This window comes from Elephas maximus, chromosome 15 (assembly GCF_024166365.1).
Source record: "Elephas maximus indicus isolate mEleMax1 chromosome 15, mEleMax1 primary haplotype, whole genome shotgun sequence".
NCBI classification, from domain to species: Eukaryota; Metazoa; Chordata; class Mammalia; order Proboscidea; family Elephantidae; genus Elephas; species Elephas maximus.
In genome coordinates this window covers 26,930,203-26,957,209 of record NC_064833.1, presented here as the reverse complement: position 1 = coordinate 26,957,209, position 27,007 = coordinate 26,930,203, and the positions used below count along the sequence as shown (strand labels likewise).

The 27,007-nt window shown below is 35.6% G+C and overlaps 1 protein-coding gene across 5 annotated transcripts in view; it reads right to left on the bottom strand.

Moving 5' to 3' along the window:
• Window positions 1-27,007, bottom strand: part of TRPS1 (transcriptional repressor GATA binding 1) — a 270,932-nt gene that overhangs the window by 172,956 nt on the left and 70,969 nt on the right. For all 5 annotated transcript variants that reach the window (XM_049854227.1, XM_049854225.1, XM_049854229.1 and 2 more), the window contains one exon: window positions 13,537-14,140. In XM_049854227.1, the coding sequence (XP_049710184.1) occupies window positions 13,537-14,140 (604 nt within the window). The remainder of the gene's footprint in view (window positions 1-13,536; window positions 14,141-27,007) is intronic.

The following is a 27,007-nucleotide window of genomic DNA, read 5'->3' as shown; positions in this document are numbered from 1 at the left end:
GACCATTATTCACCCTTAGTTTGGATAGTTCTCATGGGGCAAACGGTGACTGATTAAGCTGTTGTTAAGAGTTCACTGTCCTACAAGTATGGAAAAATAAAAAAGAACTACTTAAAAGCAGCTTAGATACAAAACTTAAAAGGCTATTTTAAATGATGGAAAATTGGTACATGCAGGACAGCTTCTTTACCTCTAAAATGATGATGTGGCTACAGGGAATTTTCTAAAGAATTACCGTAAATTCTGTGATTATCATACAATGAACTACGGTTGATTTTGTTAACAGGTATTTTAATTTGCGCTTATTACTACAAAACAACTTAAAATATTTTTCTTAACGTTAAATCGGTAAATAGACTAGAGAAAGGACAAAAAGCCTATCTCTCAGATCCAAACTGTTTACAAGAACTGAAAGCCTTAAAGCTTAGAAGATTTTAATCAAGCCTTCCATTAACCCCCTACTACTATCCTACGGATTGTAGGAATTTTAAACAAAAGGGAAAGCAATGCTTTTAAAATGACTTAATGTAATACCGTATTAAGATTTTAGCCATCAAACAACAGGTGACATATCACAGGCAAGCATTTCTTTTTCTTCTTCATGACAAAATAAGACATTAAATAGGAGATAAAATTGTGCCATCAGATTAAATCCAAGAGGAAAAATCTGTGAATAAATTAGAACACCAATACATTAAATGAATATACAATAGTTCTTACATACAGTATGTTACACATGGCGTATATTTTCAAATGGCTATTCAAGATTTTTTTCATTTACATTTTTCTTCAAATGTACATAACGATCATAAATACTGGTAGTTTAATTTATATTTGAATAAAAGAGCTATTTTCTCTCTAAAGATACAGATACATAGATGTATACAATGATCTTTCTAAAGCTTATTTACACTAAGTTTAAGAAGTTATTAAATTCTTACTTCAGGTGTTGATTTCAGTAGTCACCTGCTCTGCTCTAAAACTTAGTCTTTCCTTTGGATCAATAATGTAATAATAAGACCTTTGAAGCATTCATGTCTCTATGATATTTCTAAATCCTTTCAATTAAGGAAAAACTCCGACATACAAAGGACATTAAAATTTGGTCTCTCAAATGTCAAAATAATTACTTTATTATTAACTTCAAGAATCTTTTTAAAAACACCTCATTCCTTTAAATATTCTTTTTTCTTTATCACCTCATTTTAGTACATTGTATTATTTAAATAGTCCCTGGATTTCAAGGTGGCTAAGGAATCCATCCTTCAACAATCAAAGTAAAATAGGTACCTGATTCTTCGTTGATGCTTCAGAAATGTACCTTATTTAAACCACCATAGTCACTAGCATTTCCTCTTATATATTAATGTTTAAAGGAAATATTGAAGTTTCTGGTTTTTTGGCTACAACTGTGAGACCATTCTAACTAATGAAAGTCAAGAAATGACACCATTTTCCTGTTTCCCAAGAGCGTACATACATAGCCTGGGAAAGTGACCTATTCTTGCCAATAAGCCCCACTAGTGTGTCATCACGTACAGAAACTTTATTCTAAAGGAACCAAGGCTAACAATTTAAAATTGCAAGCAAGATGCAGTAATTTAGTTACAAGGATATTCAATGCAGCACTAATGACAGAAACAAAAAATCAGAAACAAATGCCTAACAAGGACTCGATAAGTATCTTTTTTAGTACAACTAGTACAACATATAATAAAATAGCACGAAGTGACTAAAGATAATGTGGCTAAATACACGACGATATGGGAAAATATTTACGGTTTATTATAAAGTGAAATTGAAGGTTATCCAATAATAAGCATATAAATTCATGTTTGTATGCGCACGTCTATGTGTCCAGAAAAAGATACACCAAACTGTCGAGGAATTTATTTTCTTCTTTTTGCTTATTTATATTTCTTAGAATTTCTACAATGAAGAAGGGAAATAAAATTCCCAAAAATACAAACCTAACATGCTTTTCTCTTTTCTTAGACTCTTTCCAATTTCTTTCTCCGCTTTATCCCCAGCCTCACTCTAGAGGCCACATCCTCTCCTGAAATGCATAGGAAGCTGAGTGGAAATATGGTCACTTTCATCACGACCACCTGCTCTTCAAACAATTCATGTGAATAATAATGAAATATTAACATTAAAGAAGCATAAAGAATCTAAGATAGGTTTATAGTTTTAGGTTTCAGTGGGATGAAACTGAATTATTCACATCCATTAAAAAGAGTCTGAATGATTCACAGCCAATTTTATTTTTATAATTGTAATGAAACAGCTGGGATTAGAGTCTATTCATGGACTCATAAGAAATTTGCACCCCACCTACTAAAATTAGTTTCTGCATCCAAAATTCTGATTTGAACATCTGACTGTGAACAAAACAGGCATCACAGCTCAATGCCAAGAAACAGAGGAAATAAGACTGTAAGCATTATCACATTCTCTCCAGAATTATTTTCTCTCTCATTGTATGTACTTCCTTTCATCCTCATTTATAAGTGGCCCCTTAATAAAATGATTCTTTGAAACAAAGTTATTTGCAAAAAATGAGCTTACTTGTAATAAGCTCAAAGAATTTAATTTTTTAAAGAGTTCAGACTGTATGTTCGATGGTTGTTTATTATTTATGGATTTCAACCAGTAGACTAAAATCTTATTGAAGGCCTTGTACTCCAAAGATGTGATAACTCTTTGGGCATTAGCATCACTAAGCCTGAAAAATAAGGTGTTTTTTTTTTTTTCCCCCTGAAGTTGGCCTGGTATCAATTCACATTATCTGAATAGTTAAGGTTTTATTGAAAGGCTATTTACTGAGGCCTAGAATTTGCAGTTTTAAAGGGATTTCAAGCAATTATCCACTTCAATGTCCATAATTTTCCAATGGAGGAAGCATTGCATAAGGGCTGAATGACTCACCCTGGGTGACGTGGCTAGTTAGTCACAAAATGAGTCTAGAACACAAAGCCTCCTTTCCTCCAATCCAGCACTCTTTCCATTACATCACAGGAGAAAAGTAAAAAGAAAACATGAACTCTAATTTTACCAGAAGATAAAATTCAACCAAGCCTGCACCACAGCCAGAAACAGCCTATTAAAAGTGGAGTACACCCACTCCAATACCAACTGCTACCTCAAAGGGCTGGGCTTACGCAACTAAAGGATAATTAGAATGTATTTTGGAGCCTTCAGAAATACTCAAATCATATGTGAGGTTGAGGCAAGCTCTGAGTTTTGTTTAAATAATAAAAAATAATCCTATGATCACATAGCATAAATTTACTTATACAAGAGGCATATTAACTGGATGAATAATTTATAGATCATAGACTACCCATCAAGACACTTTGCACTTTGAAAACTTCCAACTTTCTTTTAATTAGTTATGTAGTTCAGACGATATGGATGAATTTTCCTGAATTACCAAAAAAAAAAAAAAAATTGGGTTGTAAATTCCTGACATTAAAAATCAGATAAACCAAACTTGCGTATCTCCTAAAACACAGCCAACATTGTTTCAATTGTACTATGCTCTGCAAAGGAGATATGCTTCTTAAAAGTTATAAATAAATAAAAATGTTTTTAGCTCTTAATGTACCAGCAAAGAAATTTCAAAAGTCCCATACTGAGTTTTTTTTAAGTAGATATTTATTTTAATCTAAAGTGAACAGCTCTCCTAAATGTAGTATTTGTATAAGTTTTTAGATTCCCATTAATTTGCCATGTATATATAAATGATATTATACATGTTTTCCTAAATGTTATTAAATGGGTAAGACTATGAGACTATGAGACTTTTTCAGCATATAAAAAGCAAAAATTCAATGTCATATAAGAAAGTATTCTTGCCTGGGTCCTTTTAATACTTCATTAACCCTTTAAGTGATAGTAAAGAAAGAACATTCTCCTTGACATTCTTAAAAATCTCGTGAAAGGAAAATACCTTCCAGTTGAATCATTATAAATGTTTGCGCGGCAAATAAAAGTGAGGACCATTACATACCATTTTACCAAAAAAAAAAGTTCTTTTTTTATTTTCTTCAAGTCCATCTGATCCAACACACAGCTGAGAAAGGTAAAAACTTTAAAACTGGGCTGAGAAATTGTGAAGGACAGCAAGAAGGTCATCCATGGAGGCAAAGTGAGAGAAGTTTCTCTCAAATAAAAGGCAAGACTGCCTAAACAGACTACACTCACTTAAGACACATACTTCAACTTTGCTTAAGAAAATGGGTCCTGCTTGACAATAAATTTCTTTACAAAATATACTATGCTGTATAAGCAGTTTAATGTAAGCATGTCATACCACATACCTGACTACTGGACATGTACCACATTCCATTTAGATGATAAAACATGTCTCTTAAAGATCACTGTTTGTTTCTTAATCCTACACATCAAATACATCAATTTCTAGCACAACAGTTAATCCTCAAGGAACTATTTCTAGGATATTATTTTCCATGCATTATTTATAAGGCAATTTATTTTGTACCTTAAAAAGTATTCTTTTAGATGACAGTGACTTGGAAATTAAACACCATTTATTACCAGTCATGTGTTTTCTCATGTAAAAATTGGAATGATGCTATAAGAAAGCATCCTAAGGAATGGCAGAATAGTAAGACAAAGCAGTACGTTCAAGGAGGTTCATCAAAGCGTTCTTTATGAATAAAAACTGGAAGTAATTTGAATGTTCATCAACAGGGATTTGTCGAACATATTATGACACAGCTATTCCATTGTATATCAAACCAAAAAAGCAAATCCATTGCCGACAAGTCAATTCTGACTCATAGCAACCCTACAGGACAGAGTAAAGCTGCTCAGTAGAGTATCTAAGAAGCAGCTGGTGGATTCGAACTGCCAACCTTTTGGTTGGCTGCCAAGCTCTTAACTACTGGGCCACCAGGGCTCCACCAGGATCCACTAAAAAAGAATACCATGAGTTATATTTGTTAATGGAAAAAAAAAAAAAGGTCCATAATGTATTGTTAAATGAAAAAACAGTGAGGTACATGATTCTACAGCTGAATAAAATACATATATATATATGGATGTGTATAAAGGATAAATTAGATACCAAAATATAAACAGAAAAGTATCTTTGGACTGGGATTTATGAGTGGTTTTCATTTTCTTCTTTACAGTGTTCTGGGTGATCTACTTCTTTTGCAATAAGTATGTGTCACTTGTATAATTTTCAAAAGTTATGTTTTTGTGTGTTTTGTACATATACACGCATATACATGTTTCAATGAAACAAATAATTCCGAAATCCAAGGAAGTCATCCAAGCATTTTATTAGCAAATAGTCATAGGAAGCCAATGGCTGAGAGCATGGACTGTGGAGCGAGATTACCAGGATTAGAATTTCTATCTTTGCCATTACAAGCCCCGTGACCTTGGGCAAACTACCTAATGTTTCTGCCTCAGTTTCCTGGCCTAAATAAAAGATAATAATAGTTTCAACCTCAAAGGGTTGTAAGGGTTGTGGTGAGGATGAAAAGAGTTAATGCAGTAATAAACTAATTGGTAAGTAGTACACTTTTAATCCTAGGAACTGAAATGCTAAATTACTTGGCAATCGATCATAAATATCCATCTATTTTAAACAAAGCATCTATCTTTAAATTTTAAAACAATTCTAAAAAAAAATAGCTTTGCCAGGTTTTGTCTTCCTCGTCGAGAATTCAAATTGGGCAGTTATTAGGTATTCTTGCTACTCAGTTATTAGTAGCTAAGATCAGAAAGTTAATTCCGGAAGCGGATTATTTTATGGGCTGGAAATTTACCAAGACCTCTTCTTCTACATGGTCTAGTATAAATCATAAATACCAAAATTTAAAAGTAATTGCAATACTACAGGCATGTCTTCATGAAAGTCATTAAACTATGTTCTCAGGGATTTTGTCACCATCTTCAAACAAAATACCACATTTAATCAAACATCTATTTTAAAAATCTTGTATTTGTATCCAACTTCTTCTAAAACTTTGACTCGCATAATCACTCCCCATTATTTTAGTGCTAGCAAAATTATAAAGTATATTTATATCCATATGTTCTTAGCTTTTTCTGGTTAATCATGATGTTACAGACAGGTAAAGTCTCTCTTTTCCTAATTAATATGCCCAAATTAAATCTTTAGAATTGAAAAACTATCTTTTGAAGAGGGAAGTTGACATTTAAAATTACATTTGAGAGCCGTTTGATCATTCTGAGATGAAAACGATGTCAAACACTCAATTTATCACAAGTGTTCTCTTGTACTCACAAAAGCACAAAACTGAGACTCCTTTGCCTCCCTCAAAACCACTGATTAAAAGATGAACAAAGTATACCATACGATAAAGTATTATGGCTTTTTTTCCCACAATAAAGTCATTCTGGGGTCTATTTTATTTGTAAATTATAGTTAATTATAAATGCCTATAAATTAGAAAGTTGCTTCTCCTAAATGAAGGAAACAGGTTCTTTAAACTTAACTGAAACAATTTGCATCTCCTTGAACTAATAACACAGCTAGACGCAGCAGGAGGTTCTAGCTTGCCAAGTAAGCTTCCTTGAGTTAATTAGTAGACCTGTCTAGTAATCAATGTCCTTGCCCATAAATACTTCATGAAAGTTCTCAAACAGCGTCTCAGGGAGTAAAAGAGTGTGGCAATGGAAACAATATTTACCTTTTTGGTGGGAACAAATAACAATATCCCAGAAAACCCAAGGTAAAACATTTTTGTGGCATTTTTTGGAATAACCACTTTTGTTGAATCCATCCTTCAGACTGGGCTATGCCAGAAAAATACTAGATTCACACCAAGGCTGTGCAGCTGATGGCTGACACACTTTTGAACTTTTCCGCATTTGTGCTCCTGAAACTTGGGCCACATTCTGTATACTCCTCACTTCCAACATCTGAGAGCCCTCAACAATGGGTTCCTTTGGGGGCCCTGTTATCTACTGACATAAGCAGTCTGTGAAAAAAGGAAGCCGAGCAAAAGATAGTTATACAGGAAATAATTAACAGATACTGTGCTAAAGGATACCATTTCACAGTGACTACACACTTGCAGCCCAATCCACTAAGAGATATGTCTGCTTCCCCTGCCTTCAACCTGGGCCAGGAAAACTCACAAAAAGCCTAGGTTACAGAAAAGGGGTGGTAGAGGAGTGTTTTTAAGAAAATATTTGGGCTAATAGAGCCTATTTACAAAAGGAAATGAGAGAACACAACAGAGAGTTCCCGACAGAGCAGGAGAAAAATGTGGTGCAGAACTCAAATTCACATAAAAAGACCCGACTTAATGGTCTGACTGAGACTAGAGGAACCCCAGAAGACATGGCCTCCAGACTCTGTTAACCCAGAACTAAAACCATATCAGAAGCCAACTCTGCAGACAAAGATCAGACTGGGCTATAAAACATAAAATAATACCCATGCTTCTCAGTTCAAGTAGATACAGGAGATTAAATGGGCAGCTCCTGTCCAGAGGCAGGATGAGAACGCAGAAAGGGATAAGAGCTGGTTGAATGGACACAGGAAAACTCAGTGTGGAAGGGGGAAGTATACTGTCACATTATAGGGATTGCAAGTATGGTCACATAACAGTATGTGTATAAATTTTTCTTTGAGAAATTAACTTGAGCTGTAAACTTTCAGCTAAAACACAACTTAAAAAAAAATGGGAATAGAAAGCCCCATTAGTCAAACTATTAAGAACCAAACATATATATCTCTATACATCCGATTTTAGTTATTTACTGTCAAACACAGTATGTCAATGTCAAAAATCAGTAACCAAATAGAAAAAAAAAAACAAAACTCATTCTACCTAGATTTTATTACAATGAAATTTGTCATGCTTGCTATTACATATAACTAATTCAATGGATGAATTCCATTTTAAAAATAAAAAACTAAAATGTATTGAAGTTTAAATCATACTTTTTCCTAACAGGTGACAATAGAAATGCAGCTATATAAACCAGAAGCACAGAGATTTACAAGGATTGCTAATCTCTAAAAAAAAAAAAAAAAAAAAAAAAAAAAAACTCTACATACGGTAAATACATTTTAATATTATATACTTTTTACTGGCAAATAAAATAACAACTGCTAACTAAAGAGAAACATTATTAAAGTGGCCTAAAACGACCAGTTCAGAGCCAATGATTAGGAACGTATTTATCTGCCATTTTCCCTGGTACAGTCTATTCTCTCTGGTATTTTACATATGGATATGAAAAGAGTTCAAATGCAGTCAGGAAAACTGCTATGTACATATACATTACGTTAAGTGAATACCACTTACATAAGAACTGAAATTCTGCTTCTCTTTTAATTAAACATGAAGCAAAACAATAAATATCAGACTTTTCACTTGCGAGCATCTTTAGTTAAAAAAAAAAGTCCCTGTGGTCTTCTGTCAGTGGTTGTAAAGGCATTCAACATTGTCACTTGTTTGAATGTCTGTCTGCCTGCCAATGGACTATCCCCAAAAGAACATTTTTGCATCTCAATAGACTATCCAGTATCAACAATCTTTAAACGATAAATTTAACGTAACTAAGGAAAGGGGGAAATAACATCTGCATTGTACTGTCTTGGTATCACATTTACAGAACGAACAAATAATCATACTACTTTGCACTTATCTAACACCCTGCAGCTGAGGCTCTCAAATGGCCTGACAAACATTAATTAACTAAGCTGCACAACACTCCTGTGAGGACAGCAGGCATTATGATCCTCTAAGAGATAGAGGAACGGAGATCCTGGGAGGCCCTTCCTTTGACAGTCAGCGGCTGAACTTGGAACTCAACTTCCAGAACTTGGAACTCAACCCCCACAGGGCCCATGGGCCTAAGACCTCCAGCAAAACCAAGCTTTGCAAAATGTGGATGTTAAAACTGACCAACTTTCCTAAATAAATGTTCCCTGGAAACTAAAACCAATCTCAAAGAGGTTTATTTTTCACTCTAAACGCATAAAGAACGTGGGCTAATACACAGGGAGTTTGAACCTACGAAAGGATTGGAACCTATGTGTTACCTATGAAATTCTGTTGACAATGACCTGTAGGAATCCACTAAATGCTTATTGTCCAATACAACCCACAGGTTCACCAATTAAGCCTAAATATAATTCTCCTTTTCATAAACAAAAAATGCATCTGATTGTAGCAAAATTCTTAAAATTTAATGCCAGAAATTTTTTTTACCCTTACTAACGTGGCTAACAGACAAAACGTTCTACTTTATAAAATCCGATCTAAAAATTCCATTACAAGAATTAAATTCAGAAATTCTATTCAAGGAAACTGAATCACTGGTGGCACAGTAGTTAAGTGCTCGGCTGCTAACCACATGGTTGGCAGTTCGAATCCACCAGCCACTCCTTCGAAACCCAATGGGCAGTTTTACTCTGTACTATGGTGTCGCTGTGAATCAGAATCAACGTGATGGCAGTGGGTTTGATCGATTTTTGATACAAGGAAATTGTAAGACTGATACAGTTACATCTGCATATAAATTTATCTACAAAAGTACAAAGAAAAAACAGCATTGTGCAAATATATATTATAGAAAAAACTGATCAGAAAAGAGCATACAACTTTATTGAGTTCAGGCTACAATACACTATTTAGTAAAACTGCAAAGTTATTTGAATTCAAAAAAACAATTAACTTTTGCCTTTACCACAGGCAATGTTAATCAAATATGCTCTCCTCTCTAAGAGCCAAATTCTAAGTCTAAATGAAAACACAGAGTTTTCAAAATATTAATTTAGTAACCACTTTCAGGAACGTATTCAAGTTTAACAAGATCTATTCTGGAAGTTTTAAAAGAGTAAAACTAAGTTTTCGTATAAGCTAGGCCTATTTTTGGCAAAGATTCTAAAGACTTTAATTTTTCTTCCTACTCATTAGGAAAAGAACAATGATTAATGTTAATATGCAACCAAAAGAACCATAATTTTCAAAAAGCAATTTAAAGGATAAGGCTTATGTTAATATGCCCCCCTGCCACACCCAAACCATATTTACTAAGTAAAAATATACACGAATGATCTGATATTGAACACAAAACTGAAAGCCGAGACAGACAAAAAATCTAACTCTTTCACTGTTAATCAAGTGAGCATTCTCAAACTTCAGCTCTTCTCTGTGATTCTGATAGTTCCTTCATCACAGTGAAGGGCAAATTTTTCACTACTACACCCAGTTAAAAACATAAAAAAAATACATAGTCTAAAAAAGACTAAGATTCTGGAGCCAACACTGTAATTACATGCTTTGTGACATGACCCTAACTACATTCAACCTACACCTTAGAAATGTTTCCATTATTTCCCAGCACAATGCTGAACTATTTTAAATCAATATATTCTGTTGGACAAATCTTCCATACTTATTTCTTGATATCACTTTGTACAGTATTTAAGAGATGATTCTCAAATTTCTACTGTTACTATTAGAAACTATATGTATAAATTCTTTTATAAATATTTTTGCTCTTTTAATGCTATACTGCATGCACTATTGAGGAGCCCTGGTGGTGCTGTGGTTAAAGCACTCGATTGCTAACGGGAAGTTCAAACTCACCAGCCGCTCCTCAGAAGAAAAGATGTGGCAGTCTGTTTTTGTAAAGATTTACAGCCTTGGAAACCCTACGGGGCAGTTCTGCTATGTCCTACAGGGTCGCTATGAGTTGGAATCAACTAGACGGCAGTGGGTTTTGGTTTGGTATGCACTATTTAATTTAAAAGGAAACCCTGATAGTGTAGTGGTTAAGAGCTATGGCTACTAACCAAAAGGTCTCCAGTTGAAACCTACCAGGCACTCATCGGAAACCCTATAGGGCAGTTCTACGCTGTACTATAGGGTTGCTATGAGTTGCAATCAACTCAATGGCAATGGGATGACAAGCAGCAAGACAGTTAATTTCCAACTCCATTTTGTTTGCTAAAATATGAAGATTCTATCTCATATGCATATATTTACACAAACCACTGTATCTTCTTCATTCAGAACATATAAATTACATTTGCATATTTCTATTATTTATTTATAAATTATTACAAGAGGCTTTCACTAATAACTAGATCTTAACAACTACAAAATAAAGTACAGAGCTTTTGCCTTTAGTCAACATGACAGCGTTATTCTGCTGGGTTTTTCCTTACAGAAAGCAGGGTAGTGAACTGAGGAAGGTGCGTTTGCTATGATAGATAACTTGGGAATGCCAGTTCCTAGCATCGAAGTAGAACTTCTGTCAAATCCATCAATCAGTATAGGCCCTGATTCTTATTTTAGCATCTGAAGAAGCAGATCAACTAATGTATGAGTACACAGAAATTTTTTAATTGTTAATTAGCTAAATATTACACAGAAAACTATCTCAATAAATTAGCTACCATTTTTATTGCAAACATCTCACAAAATTGGTGATTTCCAAAAGCACTACTCAAATACAAGCAAAATGTAAATTTTAAAGATTGGAATTTTATTAAAATCACAGAAGACTAATTCAAGGCTCCTTTTCTGAACAAATCTACATTTATTTCTGTCAGTTCTCTGACATCTATAGATTGTATCACAAATCCTTGGGTTAGGAAATGTAACTATTTGTTGTACAACATGGCTAAAGGGTCTCCTGCTGAAGATTTCCTACTTCAGCAGCTACTGTAGGGGAACTGAAAAGACAGTTGAAGTGATGCAATAGAAACTTGAAGTCAGGGAATTAAGGAAGTAGAGTAATGAAGAAAAACAACTTTTAAGAAAAGTATCATCATCCCCAGGCTGCTCAAAAAAATATAACTCTCATGCTTAGGTTTGAGCTTTCACTGCTTAATTATTCATAAATCCAAGTTCTTAGAGTATACAAAAAGTGGCAGGAAAGGTATTACTCCAGAAACAGCCTAAAAGAGAAAGAGTTTGGATGAAGATGTCATAGAGGAAAACAATTTTAAGAAGAAAAAGAACATGGGTGGGGGAGTTATAACGATACAGATGTTAGGCACCCAAGTATACATTCTCATGATGCAATATGAAATTATTAAAACCTAGGGCACGCCATTTCTTCTTTACAGCCAGAAACCTTAAGAGCCACTTGAGATTAGAAGAGTCCTGACATGCTAAGAAAATTAGTTATTTACAATTATAAAACTGCAGCCTCTGTAGATTTATTTGAAAGGAGCTCACTGAATTGAACACCCTGCTGAAGGGCACAGGATCTAGCTCTTTTCTTCTAAAAGTTACTTACAATGAACTTGCATCTTCCCTGCAGGGAGGATTCTTTGTTTTGAGGGGCACAGGGGGCAGCACCTCTTCTGCATTCAGTCCTTCCTTTAGCTCCAGGGCATAACTACAGACTGGAAAGGTATCAGCTTTTATAATTAACTGTACACCTCAAAGAGCCATTTCTCAACTCTGCTAGAGAATACCTGAGAAGCACAGATAGGCTTCAGAGAATCTGCAGGAAATCAGAGCACAGCAGCCCTGCAGACTTGGGAAGAACAATTTTGTCCCCAGTTTTTTATATACCCAGAGAGACATCAGTGGTTTCTGCCCCGCGGGTCAAAGCATTGGGCTGACTGAACTATATTTTCTAACTGAATCTTTTTGTAAAGGTTAGCTAGTTTCTGATCCTACCTTCTATGCATGCACTAGCTTCAGAATCATCCAGAAAACTCAAAACTTTCTCGAGTTAAGGTGAAATGTAGAAGCAGTGGTGCCTTAGGCAAAAAGCAGGCATCATCACCTCCTGGAAGCTCGTGAATTTTCAAAATCTGAAATACTTCCTGACAATGCTGAGTCGACAAGGCGAGAAGACAGTGATTAAGGATGTTCTTTTACCCAGAGGTTTCTTGGGTGTGTTTTTGTTTTGTTTTTCCTCCCCAAGTGGAACTATGTCTTTCTCCCAAAAAGAGTCTGATAAATATAAATTATACCACACCCTTTTCTTTGGATGCTCTTCACACCATTCACAGTTAGCTCTATCTCAGTTTTTCCTTTTCTTGGCAACTAAACAACAGCAAGCATTGCCATTTGTACATAATTATCCTGTGGGCTTTACAAAACACTGCACTTCTGTATCAACCTCTCACCAAGGGCTTTACATGCTTAGTGATTTAAATCTTTGGTAACGTCCTTCTTAACCATGTACTGTCAAACCATCTTATAAGTTAAAAAGCATTTAATCATTCTAATGTAACAGAGGTGGATTCTCTGAGGTTCTAAGCCTCCCTTCTCCCAATGCAGCCTTGCTGTTTGGTATAAACCAAAATTCAACCTGAGCTATCAGCAAAGACAAACAAGTGACTGCCTAGCCCTGTAGAGAGTATGTGTGCAGTACACACAAACGCACACCAGCCACTTTCTGCCATGTTGGGTTTTTAAGTGTAAATCAGCAGGTTGACACAGATCATTTAATTTCCCTTCATAAAACAAACCAAAACTAGAAAATGTCTGTGTTCCATTTTCTCTTCAAAATATAGAAATTATTTTAAAAATTAAACCTTCCTACCCGTAACAGGGACTGGGATTCATCCTTGGACTTGCTTTCTCCCGATGCAGGATACTGCTGGGTGAGGGCCCCAGACTTCTCTCCACCAGCTGGCACCCCCTGCAGGAACCCCTTGGTCTCGACAGCCAAGCCATATATAGGTCGTGCCAGATGGGCAGCTTCAACGTTGGGGCTATCCCTCAGAGTCTTTGTCTGCTCTTGGGTGCCAGACACAGGCGTCAGAAGCCCCAGGCTTGCTTGAGTATATGATGGACTGCCCCGCAGGATCTCTGCCCCTCTCCAAGTCACACTGCGAAGGTCATCATTGGAACTCTCAGTCCAAACTTTCTCTTTAAGCCCATCCTTATCTTCCAGCTTCTCCCTCTTCACTATACTCTCGGAGACAGGCTCTCCCATTTTAGAGTCTGGGTTTATCAGACTGTAGACCTTGAGGTCAATTTTGGGCTCCTCCTTGATGGTGGATATGGCATGACTGTCCTCGTCGCCGTTGGCTGTAGTGATGTCCAGTTCCTGGCAGTGAACAGTGTTGAAGTGCTCCAGTAGTGACTGAGTATCGGCAGCTGTAAAATTGCACTGACGGCATTTGTAGCAGCCGTGTGTTCTCCTGGAGAAAAAGAAGACAGTAATTGGAAATCAAGCATCCTGAAGGTGTTTTTTTGTTTTGTTTTGTTTTTTTTTAAAATATCTGAATTTTATCTTCATGTAGAAAGTAGAATGAAACGCAATATTCTCAACACCCAGAAAATGGGTGTAATTAACCGATATTTTCGATTCTATATAAAGAATGTGACATTTCCTTTTATTAGCAGTAACAGGTATATATTTTGAAGTACCTGCCACACACACACACACACACATACCCCACAGTTATAAATAATGTTTACTGCGCTATCAAATGACCTGCTCTGTTCATTTTCCCCTGATTGGATAATTCTCAATTCTACTTTAGTTAAGGAGATATTCATATGATTTTATGCCTGATTTAATCAGCAGACTTGTCGCCCACTTTCTGTTTACTTAAACTAAATGGAGTTTTTTCTTTTATTTTAATTCGCTAACATTTCTAATGCCCAAGTGCTTTGTATGGCTTTTTGCTTATTAAAATAAGTTTTACCTAACAAGTACGCTTAGTTAATAAAATGCTTTTGGTTTATCTACATAATCTAGTAAATAAGAGATATTAAAGGCTCAAGATTTTTCTAAACAAATTCTGTTTATCTGTAAGGACATAAACACATTCAACAAATTGAGTGTTGTGTGTCAGGAAGCATGATAGGTAGGTGCTATGTGAATATATTCATTAAAATGGTGTGTTTGCATAAACGAGTAATAAGTGTGTGTGTGTTTTCTTTTTAAAAGGCTTAAAACAAGGAGATCTTATCAAATTTCATATCATCTTCTGCTGTTAAAGAGAGGAGAACCGCTTCAGGAGGACATACATTTGATTACCAAAGAAGAATGGAGGTGCTGTATCATAAAAGGCACACCTGAGAGGTACACAATGATTTGGCATAAGGCATATTTTCTTTAACTATAAAAACCTTGTATGGCGCTTTATACAAATACCACCTGAAACACATAATAATACACTGAAATAGCGTATCGTGAGTTATCAACTTAAAACAAAGTAACAAAATACACTGGTAAAGCTATATTAAAAGCTACTGCAAGATATGTACTCACATAAGTAATTTTAGATAATCATCAAAATATTACTTTTACAGGCACTGGGTACATACTGGTGAATACAAGACACATGCTTCCTGCCTACCTGGTGCTTACAGTTTAGTTGGGAATGTCAGGTTTCACATTAGACTATAAATAAATAAGCACAAAGAGTGATTTGAGCTAAGAATGAAATGAATAGCATAGTAATGGGGGTGGGAGAGTGGTCAGGGTTGGCAGGAAGGCCTTTCTGAGGGATACAGACAGAGCCTTGTAGGCCATAGTAAGAGGAGTGGTTGTAGTCAAAGGTTAAGGGAAACAACTGAAAAGTTATATGCACGGAAGCAGCATGGTCAAATGTATATTTTAATCACTTTGCAAATATAATGTCTGTGGTGAATAATTACATTCCCTTATGAGACATATCTGATGGTTAAATTCAAAGAATTTTCCTATTTTTTTATAGGAGGTAATTCATATATGTAACAAAATAACCAACCAGTTTTTTGTTGTTGTTGACATCACATAATACTATACATAATTAAAAAAAAAAAACCAGTGCCGTCGAGTCGACTCCGACTCTATGGGGCAGTTCTACTCTGTCCTATAGGGTCGCTATGAGCTCTGAGTATACATAATTAGTTTATATTTTACTGAATAAATATGGGTATTTAAATTTTTCACTTTTTACAGATTATTTTCACTCTTTCCTCCTATTGTTCCTTCGCATGTTGAGTAACCAAGATTTTAAAAAGGAAATGACGCAAATGATGAATAATCTGATCATGGCTCCACCGTGAAAATACAACATTAAAATTAATTGTATCCTAAATGGAAGAAATCTAACTCTTAAGACAAGGATGTTTATGACCAAGAGTAAGAATCTTGCCTCCAATGTCAAGGCCAGAAAATCCAAAGACAGAATTAAGGTCACAAAACACAACAGTCAAGACCTAAAATCCAGGGCATAGCACCTCCAGGAACCTCAGCCAAAGAACCTTCTTATCACAACCACATTCTAGCCTGACCCAATAGAAGATGAGCTCCTAAACCCAAAACTGTACCCCCCCAAAATTGTATTTATAATACCTGATCATCATATAAAAATAGACTTATCAGAATGATTATAGTTCAAAACATACCCAAGAAATATGCTACATAATCTACTGAGCCAAGAACACTAAAAATAAACAAACGGCCTCCAACAGACTGAGTGCCGTACAACTAGATGGTACCTGGCCACCACTGCTGATTGCTCTGATCACAATAGAGGGTCCCGGAAAGAGCTGGAGAAAAATGTATAACAAAATTCCAACTCACAAAAAAAGACCAGACTGACTGGCCTAACAGACTGGAGAAATCCTGAAAGTATGGCCCCCGGACACACTTTTAGCTCAGTAAAGAACCTCATGTCTGAGGTTCACCCTTCAGCCAGGGATTGGACAGGCCCAAAAAACAAAACGAGACTCAAGGGGCACACTAGCCCAGGGGCAAGGACAAGAAGGCAGGAGGGGACAGGAAAGCTGGTAATAGGGAATGCAAGGTCGAGAAGGGAGAGTGGTGACATGTCATGGGGTTGTTAACCAATGTCATAAAACACTATGTACACTAACTGTTTAATGAGAAGGTAGTTTGCTCTGTAAAACTTCACCTAAAGTACAATTAAAAATACTACTAAAAACTTTGAAGAAACACATTTGCAAGTTCTGATCAACCTTCAGCTTGAGACAGTTCTAATGAGGTCACTGGCCACTGTGACAGCATGTGTGTGCTTTCCCTGACATAGTGGGCTATTGGCTTGACATCTGTGGTGGGACCCTTGACTATAAATCAAGACTATAAATTGCCACTCCACTTCTAGCAACACTGGTGACTCTGGTGCAAAAACACAAACCACTGTAGTAATGCTATTTCAAAAATAAAAAGTATAGACTGTAGAACCAGACAGAGTTTCAACCCTGGCTCTATATTTCACTAGATATGTGACTTTGGACAATTTCCTGAACCGCTGCCTCAGTTTCCTCATTCACAAAATAAAAATAGTAGCGCATGTTCATTAATTTCTTGTGAATATTAATACACCCATATGGAAGTGTTAACCAACACAATATACAAGAATTGCCCATTTTGCGAAAGTTCACTTTACGTCACTTCGCTTTTACACCTGTTTTCGATAACTGGAAGAAATCTGAAGAGGACTTTCGCTTTTACAAAAAAACATGAAAGGCAGAAATAGCGTTCAGCGTTTGTTTTAGGGCAAGCCCTTAAAGAGGCAGCAGGCACCCCAGCAGCTACAGTGGTGTCCTCAAGCTCCTCCCCCGGGAACTACACTCAGCATCAAGCTGCCATAGCTTTGAACTGTGTCTGTGAGCATCTGTGCTTTTACCTCGATTTATTTTGTCCATCCATTAGCAAGACATGTCCTAAGGTATCAGAAAAGCCTAAGAGAAGCTCATAAGGGATTTATGTGTTATTGGGTACAATTTAGTAGGTTACTTTTTGGGTCTGGGAGTGCTCAAAAATTTTCCCATTTAAATTAATTGTAATCGATTCTTTCCTCTACGTCATTTCAACTTATGAAAGATTTCATATGAAAGCTCTACTTTGGGATGGGGGGGAACACCTGTAAATCCTAATATAAAGTCCTGTTCTGTATAAATCTGCATCCAATATTCTTTAAGCAGTTTAAACATACGAACTGGTATTTTGGTATCATTCTTTTCCTTTCTCCCATGTATCTTAACAATGGCAGACATCATTAAAACTGAGTTTATTTCCTAAAAGATCTTTTGCTTTAGGACATTAACCGGTAGAATATATTTTAAAATTGGAAATGCATCTCAGGCTGCCTTAAGATTATGCAGCTTCAATATCTACTTATTCTGCAATCTAGAAATGCCCTTGAGCCAATCCTAACCCTTTGCCAAACAGAGACCAATGCATCTGACCTTTATCCATTATTCTACTCATACTTTCTTCTCCTATATACAAGCCTTTGTGTCCCCAACCAAACAGAGTTCATTACAGCAAAACAAGGTGTCTTAATATTCTAAGTTTTCTAGTTTGAAATCCGAGTCTCAGTGGACAACCCCCTGGCTCCTGACAGGTCTCAACAAGAGCTGCTCTGATCTGCCCAACAGAGGAGCTCTTGACGCGAATGACCCAGGCAAAACCTCTCTTGGTACTGATACTGGAAAACTACCAGAATGCAAAGAACAGTGGGGATAGGTTTAAAGCAAAAAAGGAGACGTTCCAGAGATAAGTTTTCAGTGAGAACCAGATTTTACTGCAAGAAGGAAAACTGCATTTTAACAGGAAGGATATTAAAATAAGGTTGTAATAACAAGCTCAATTCACATGCCTTTTCTTCTGAAGAGTTCAAAGCACTCATGCATATGATCTCACATCCCACTGAGTATACGCCTCATTTTACAGATAGTGAAATGGAGACATGATGACTTGCCCACGTTAGTCAACATTAAGTCAAAAATACAGGGCTGCTAACTCCCGGAACAATGTTTCATTTTTCTATGCTGTTTCAATTCTTAACTTTCTATGAAAATAAAGGACACGATTGACGATATGGAAAATGAAACCATGGAGGACAGGAAATCTAATAGAAAAGAAACTGCCTATAGCAACGGCTTGCCAAACAGTCTGGGTGCAGCACTGAAACATTAAGGGCTTCTTGGCAATACAGGCTGCAAACCCTCCTACTTGACCTATTAAAAGAGAATCCCCCAGAAATTATCTGAGAATCTAATTTTTTTTTTTTTTTTTTTTGAGAATCTGAATTTTTAACAATGCCCTCAAGTGACACTGATGCAGGGACCAGTATTTATGAATCACATACAGGCTATATCATGATTCTCAAGCAACTTAACGAATAAACTCAAAAGACACCCCCGCCCCAAGCCAGGCTTTAGGAAAACACTGGTAATGACTTCACTATCTTAGTTATTCAGAACCTTAAGATTATGGGTCTGACTGCTATTAATGAAAAAAGAGTAAAGCTTGACAATTAAGCAGTAAAGCGCTAAACTGCTCAATCTTTCAGGCTACTGAACACCACTAGGGAAAGCAGAAATGTTAAGTTGCTGCATGGCTCTGCAGAACTGAAGGACTCCCCGTCTCCCTATAATCAGCCCGAAATAAATGATAGAAAACACATGAAAGAGACAACAACACTACTTTCAACAGCTTGGAGTAACACAAACTTTTCAGTAATCTATACCAACATCGAAAGCAGTGTTTCTCAAACTTTAATGTGCATAGGAACCATCTGGGGATCTTGTTAAAATTCTGATTCTGATTCTGATTCTGGATGTCTGGAGTGGGGTCCCAGGTTCTGCATTTCTTACAAGTTCCCAGGCAATGCTAATGCTGTTGGTCCCCTGACCGTGAGTCGCAAGAATCATGTAGCTACGGTCAGAAAGTTTCAAGATGGGTATGAGTTAGCTTTCAGTGAACTCTCAGTATATAAACTCACCACTCTATAGGGCATTCCCAAATGAATCCTTGATGTGGAGCAACATCATTTTCCCTCCTAAAAGCACATACAATATCACCCACCTCTGAGAGTCAAAATTAACAGCTTTAGCAGTTAATATTACAAATACAAAACTGTCAAGTGTAATCCCAAACCCCAGTTGTTCCAATAGTGTATCTTTTCTAGTTCATTGTTTAAGGATTATCTTTCCACTACCCTTTAGTTTTTAGTGCTAGGTTTTATATAATTATTTACTCCTCACAACAACCAAAAAAGTATATATTTATTTCCATAATACACCTCTACTTCACAAAGCAGCTGGGGCAAGGATAGTTTAATTCACAAAAAATAATTACAGAGTCGTTGTGGAGCCACATTAGTTTGGATGTTCCTCTAATCTACTAAATGCATTTTATTCTATCAGCATAAATATAAAAACCTCAAAGAGGTTCAGGGAGCCCATTTCTCAAGCCCTACCTGAATCATTCCCTCGTCGCTAAAGACATTGCAAATGACTCAACCCAAGAAAGAACCGAGGATTTGTGAGCTACTCTACAACTTTGTCTTCCTCTTGGGATTTTTCACACATTGTCATTTCTTAAAATCTTGTTATGTCTTTCTTTCCAGCTATATTGTAACTGCCTTAAGGTCCAGATCAAAGCACACATATCTCTATATCCCCCCTCAGAACATCCAGATTGCCAGTAATATCTGCTTAATAACTAAAGGATGTTCAAGACACTGGATTTAATAAGTAGAGTAACACGGCAACAGAGAAATATTAAAAGGTACACAGATATTTTACAGATGGTGTATTTTGAGTGGCTCTCTGAATAAATTCCTCATTATTTAAAAACTATGAGAACTTCTGGCTACTTTAAGCCAAACCAATTTGCATGATACTACAAAAATATGCTTTAATATTCATTTAAACTCTATACCCTCTCCCAACTGAAGAGCAAACACTCTGATCTTCCCACCTTAGGGGAAAAGGATATCATTTTGTAGGTCTCCCTAGCATGAAGTTGCTAGATTAAATACAGGGCACCCAGTTAAACCTGAATTTCAGATTTAAAAAATGAGTAACTGTTTACTGTAAGTATGCCCAACACAATATTTGGGACACACTTATATAAAATTTAAGCATGTCCCATGAATAATTTGAGACATTGACTACATAAACTAAAGAAACTTTAATAAAAGAGCTAAATCATCCTTCGTCTCCAGGCAAAACTACATTAAATTGCTAAAAAGACCGAATGGTATTTCATTGCAGTGACTTAAAATTTCTGTGAGAAAAGCTATTTTATTCCTTGACCTGCTTACAGAATTTTCATGTGCTCTGAAGTTGCACTTATTTCGCATCCATCCATATTTCAGTGCACAGTGGCACTTATCCTAAGAGTAGCATTTCATTCATTAGTAGAGATTATAAACTGTTTTCATAATTTATAAGGGGCTGAGGAATGCTTTTAGAAAAAAATCACCTGAAAGATGCTGCTCATTTATTCTATCTACTCTGATAATATTTCGCTATTTCTATTTCCATAATAAACCAGCCCACAGTATATGTTAAGTACAGCTCTGAGTGACGCTTTGTTTTTGTTTTTCTCCTTTAAATGTTAACTTCCAGAGATTTATGCCATCATTAGAAAAGCTCACTTTTTCTCAATAATTATACTTCTTCAACATTTTTAACCATAGTTTTCCTTCCTCGATGACTAAATGGAGCATCAGAGTAAATGAATAAATCACAAATACTAATCAATTAGACTTGGAAAGTTATCTTTTGGTAATTATAGATTCAAACACTTATAGATAAATTACCGCAAAATAGGGGGAAATGAAGATAATTAAAATTAAATATAATTGTCAATAGCTCTGACATCTTAATAAAGTTAGTCGTTCTTGTAATATGTATTTTATTGGTATAAAAGTCTACAATGTGTGGCACTTGAGATGACTGATACTGCAGAATGGTGAAAGCAAACAAAAAGAATATTCAAGGGACAAAGAAGAAGATGGAATTATAGCTGGGTCATCAGACTAATCTTTTAAAAGGTAGAAACATAATATTTACCTCATTAAAGAAAAATAAGATTCGTCAGGCTATATATAACATACAGCCTTTTCTAAGTGGACAGGTGCAATCTATAGAATATAATCTAAGAGAAATCAAAATTTTGAATGAACAAAATTCCATTCAGTCCATTCATCTTACATTTTTAAGCTGACATTAGTATTTACTCATTCAACTTTTTTTGGTTGGTACTTTCATCTTCAAGTAGCAGAAGAAAAAGAACTAGTGTAATACGTGAAAAATCTCAATTTATGACTCACTTAAAAAAAAGATACAATCACCAAATGTTCAAAACAGACAGATAAGTCTTCCTATAAAATATAAAGTAAGCAAGCAATGAAAAATAATTTATACAAACTAATATGAAATGGGAATCACAGATAAAACTTATCTTATTCCAACACTCGACAGGTGCTTTGTACAAAATACATTATCTGAAATTTAATCACTAAATCTCATTATTAAATCTGAAATTTCTAAAAAATAATGTACACAAAAGACCAAACCAAAAACCTAACCCATTGTCGTTGAATCGATTCTGACTCATAGTGATCCTGTAGGACACAGCAGAACTGCTCCATAGGGTTTCCAAGGGTATAACCTTCACAGGAGCAGACTGTCACATCTTACTCCTGAGGAGTGGCTGGTGGGTTCAAAACAGCAACCTTTTGGTTAGCAGCACTCTGCCACTGCGTCACCAGGGCTCCTCACACTAAATAAAGATAACGATGACGCAACTGTGTGTTGTTTCCTTGATGGACCGTAATAGCCTAGATATCGTTTTGTCTCACAATGGGAATTTCCAACTTGAACTATTATGGTCATTTCAAAGTATTACAAGCAACTGATTTATTATGTATTGTTTGAAAGAGCATGACAGGTAACATACACAAATCTAAATGTAACCATCGTGGCCCTCACCCTTTTAGAAACTCTGTACTAATGCACTGTGTACTTAGCTTTTTCAGATGTGTTGATAATTAAGTGCTTATCATGAAAATCTGTTCTTCAGAGTTAGCAGAGCGCACAGTCCATGTTCTTTCCCAGAGCTCTTTTAAGAATGAGACTGAGCAGTGCCTACATTAATTTGACCACCTACTATATCCAGTGTTATTTCCTTCAGCCAGAGTTTACATATTTTATATCTAAAAGATTTCAACACTGTTTAAAAGTTTAAAAATATATTCATAAGTCTCCTAAGGAACAGGTGCTTGTCATCATATATATTATGAAAAAACATGTGCATATTTCCACATTCTGGCCAACAATGACATTTTTTTAATATTTGCAGACAGACAATAATTATATTATTGTTCTTCAATAATACTGAGCATTTATTCTTGTGTTTATTGGACATGTGTCATATTGATGTGAACTGATGCCTCATTTTATCTATTTTTCCTTTTACTGAAGTTTAATTTGATTTGCAAAGTATCCCAGATACAAGAGATCATATTCAGCACATCACTGTGTGAAATATTATATTGTGGCCCCGTCACAAATTTTATTAGCTAGGTGCAACTAACAAGTTAAAAAATGTAAGCTCTTTACTATGAATAAAATTGATTAATAATTAACATACTTCTTTATCTTGGGTAACCAAAATTAGGATGCAGTTTGTTTTGTTTTTTGTGCTTTAAGTGAAAATTTACAGTTCAAGTCAGTTTCTCATACAAAAATTTATACACATTGTTATATGACCCTAGTTGCTCTCCCTAAAATGTGACAGCACACTTCTCCTTTCCACCCTGTATTTCTTATGTCCATTCAACCAGCTCCTGTCCTTCTCTTCCTCCTCATCTCACCTCCAGACAGGAGCTGCCCATTTAGCCTCATGTGTCTACTTGAGCTAGGAAGTACACTCTTCACAAGTATCATTTTATGTCTTATAGTCCAGTCTAATCTTTGTCTGAAGAGCTGGCTTTGGGAATGGTTTTAGTTTTGGGCTAACAGAGAGTCCAGGGGCCATGTCTTCTGTCATTTATGTTAAAATTTTGTCATCTAATGTTAACGACACACAGAAGTGTGTGTGTATCTTCTAGGTTTTCAAACAAAATGAAAACTGGAACATAATCATAGACTTTGTGCTCCTTCCATCCCACTGTCTCAAATCGTAGTCACTGTAATGCTACATACCACCATCCTGAATGGTCTGTGTAATATATTTCTTTACCTACAAATATATTCACACACACATATATACACACACATACGTATATATATTTGTTGTGTGCTTATCTGGTAGATTCTGACTCATAGTAATCCTATATGACAGTAGAACTGTCCCAGAGAGTTTTCTAGGCTGGAATCTTTAAGGCAGCAGATCACTAGATCTTCTGTCTCACGGAGCTGCTGGTGGGTTTGAACTGACAAACTTTTGTCAGCAGCCAAGTGCTCAACCATTGTGCCACCAGGACTCCTTGTGTGTGTGTGTGTGTGTGTGTGTGCGCGCGCACGCTACAGCTGAATACATGTATATGAATATATGTATATGGTATGCATGTGAATGTATACATACAAATATATGCACATAGTTTGCTAGTGTTTGAACTTATATAAAATGGTATCTGGCTGCAAGACATCTTTTTCCATTTGTTTTTATTCACCCAAAATTATGCTTGTAAGATTCATCCATGCTCTATTCAACCGTCATTTATTCAAATTCCCTACTGCTTTATATTTCATTGTGTGAAAAGTCTACAATTTAATCAATCTCATGTGGACAGATGTTTGTTTTTGCTTTTGATAGATTTTTGTTTGGGTTTGTTTTGCTCTTTCAAAAAATTACCACTACGAACGTTTCTGCACAGGTTTCCCAGCGTGCCTGTGCAAAAGATTTTCTTCTGGGGAGGGAAATTATATAGTCATTGGGAATATGAGCATCTCACACTGCCAGAATTTACCAAATTCACTTTCCAAAGTCCTTATGTACTGATACTTCCTACCCCTTATAATGCCTTTTGTCTTAGAGTTTGTGTTTACTGAGATGAATAAAGTGACCTCATTTTGTCTTTTGTTAGTATTCGCCTTGTGTAACCTCCTCTGTCCTTATCTTTTCATTACTGAGATCTAACTTAACTGCACAAATTGTTCCATATGATAATGAATTTTCTAAAATCTGAATTCTTTGTGGCTTAATATATGTCCCTTTTTATAAATATCCTATATCTGCCTGAAAAGCACGTATATTCTCTAATTGTTGGGTGCAGAGTTCATTAAATTGTTTCATTCGTTGTTTAAGTCTTTCACATCTTGAATAATTTTTTGTCTGCTTGACAAAAAGCAGGTTTCTTAAAATTTTCAACTGTGATTGTGATTTGTCATATTTCCCTGTAATTCTCTATCAATTTTTGCTTTGCGTGTTCATAATTATTTACATTTTATGTATTTTGAACTGTTTTATCATTCCCTGATGAATTCAAATTCTTATTATGTGATGATGACTCATTTTTTTCCCTCATACGCTTGTCTTAAAATCTATGTTGCATGAGATTAATGAAGCTATCTCAATTTTTCATTTGTTTTAAATTTGCTGGTAAAACTCAGACTATTCTTTTCTTTCAAACTTTTCATAGCCTGATGTTTTGGCTAAGTATTCTGTAAAAAGATATCATTTTCTTTTCTTTTCTTAAATACAGTCTGATAATATCCCTTAACTCGGAGGTTTAATCCACATACATCCATTAAGAGCTTTAATATCTGTGTATTTTTTAATCACCTTCCTTTTGTCATTTTATTCATCCAATTATTCAGATGTTTCTTTTGGTATCCTCCCTTGTCACTGCTATTTTTAAAAAACAGATTGCATTTTATGAATGTCCTTTATTTTATGATACCATTTTTCTCCTCTATAGCTGTGGAAGTTATGGAAGACTCCTATTTTTTTCACTGGTTATCTTTAAAAATTTCCAAGTATACATTACATAATCCTAACTCACTTTCCATAGAATTCAAGGACATTAGAACGTCTTAATCCTGACCATCTTCCCTTCAAGTTCTCAGAACAGCATTTCCCAATATCTTAGTTCTATCCCTTTTTAAACTGCATGCATTAGGCAGGCTATGTTCGTTTAGACTTATCCAGGTTTCCCTGGTCTTTGCTTATCTAATAATGTCTTTGCTTTGCTTTTATTCTTAGAAGTTTTAACAGGTGTACAATACTGGGTTGACAGTTGGTCCCCCCCGCCCCGCAAAAAACGTTAGTTTCCCCCTTCTTCTGGTTTCCATTGTTGGTGATAAAAAATCTGCTGTCAATCTATCTTTTCTAGGTAGCTGATCTGTTTTTTTCTCTCTAGCTACTCTTAAGGACCTCGCTGCTTTGACATTCTTTACTTTTACTACTATGTGTCTATGATTGAATTGATTTTTATTTGTCCTACTTAGTGTATGCTATGATTTTTTGTATCTGTGTATTCATGCCTTTCATCAGTTCTGGAAAATCATCAGCCATCTTAAATTCAAATGTTGACTGCCTGTGCTCCATTCTCTCTAGTCGTTTCTTGCGGGGATTTGATTAGATAAATGTTAGAACAGCTCATTGTACCTCCATATTTCACTATCCATCTTTGATACTTTTCCATCTCCTCCATCTCTTACGTGAAGCCCTGGTAGCACAGCGGTTAGAAGCTCAGCTGTTAACCCAAAGGCCAGTGATTCCAACCCACCAGCCACTCCAAGTCCAAAAGATGTGGTAGCTGTCCCTTGTACAATCTGGGTAATGTCTTCAGATCTAATATCTGATTAACTCATTCTCTAGAATTTTCTTACAGTGTTTAACCTATTCATTATGCTTTAAGTTTCAACAATTCTGTTTTTCAATTCAAAAATATGCTAATTTTTTTAATCTTCCGGTTCATTCCAAGTCTGTTATTGCTTATACTGTTTTCTAGTTCTAATTTTTATTTCCTTCAACATTCAATATTTATTATTTTGTGACTGTAACCTCCTATATCTGAAGTTCCTGAGTATCTAAATTTATTATTTGTGATTTCTACTGATTTTGCTTATGCTGGTTTATTCCTCAATGTGTGCAATTTTTTTTTTTTAAATAGTGAGCTCATGTAAAGTTATCTTAGTCCATGGACATCTTGGAGGCCAAATCAGCATACTTTCCTATGCAGACCACTGTGTTTACTCTTGCCGGACACTAAAATAAGATATCAATGTGAAATCATTTTAGCCACTTTCAAGGCCCCAGCTCAAAGTGAAACGAACTCAACACCCTCTCTCCGCCACTG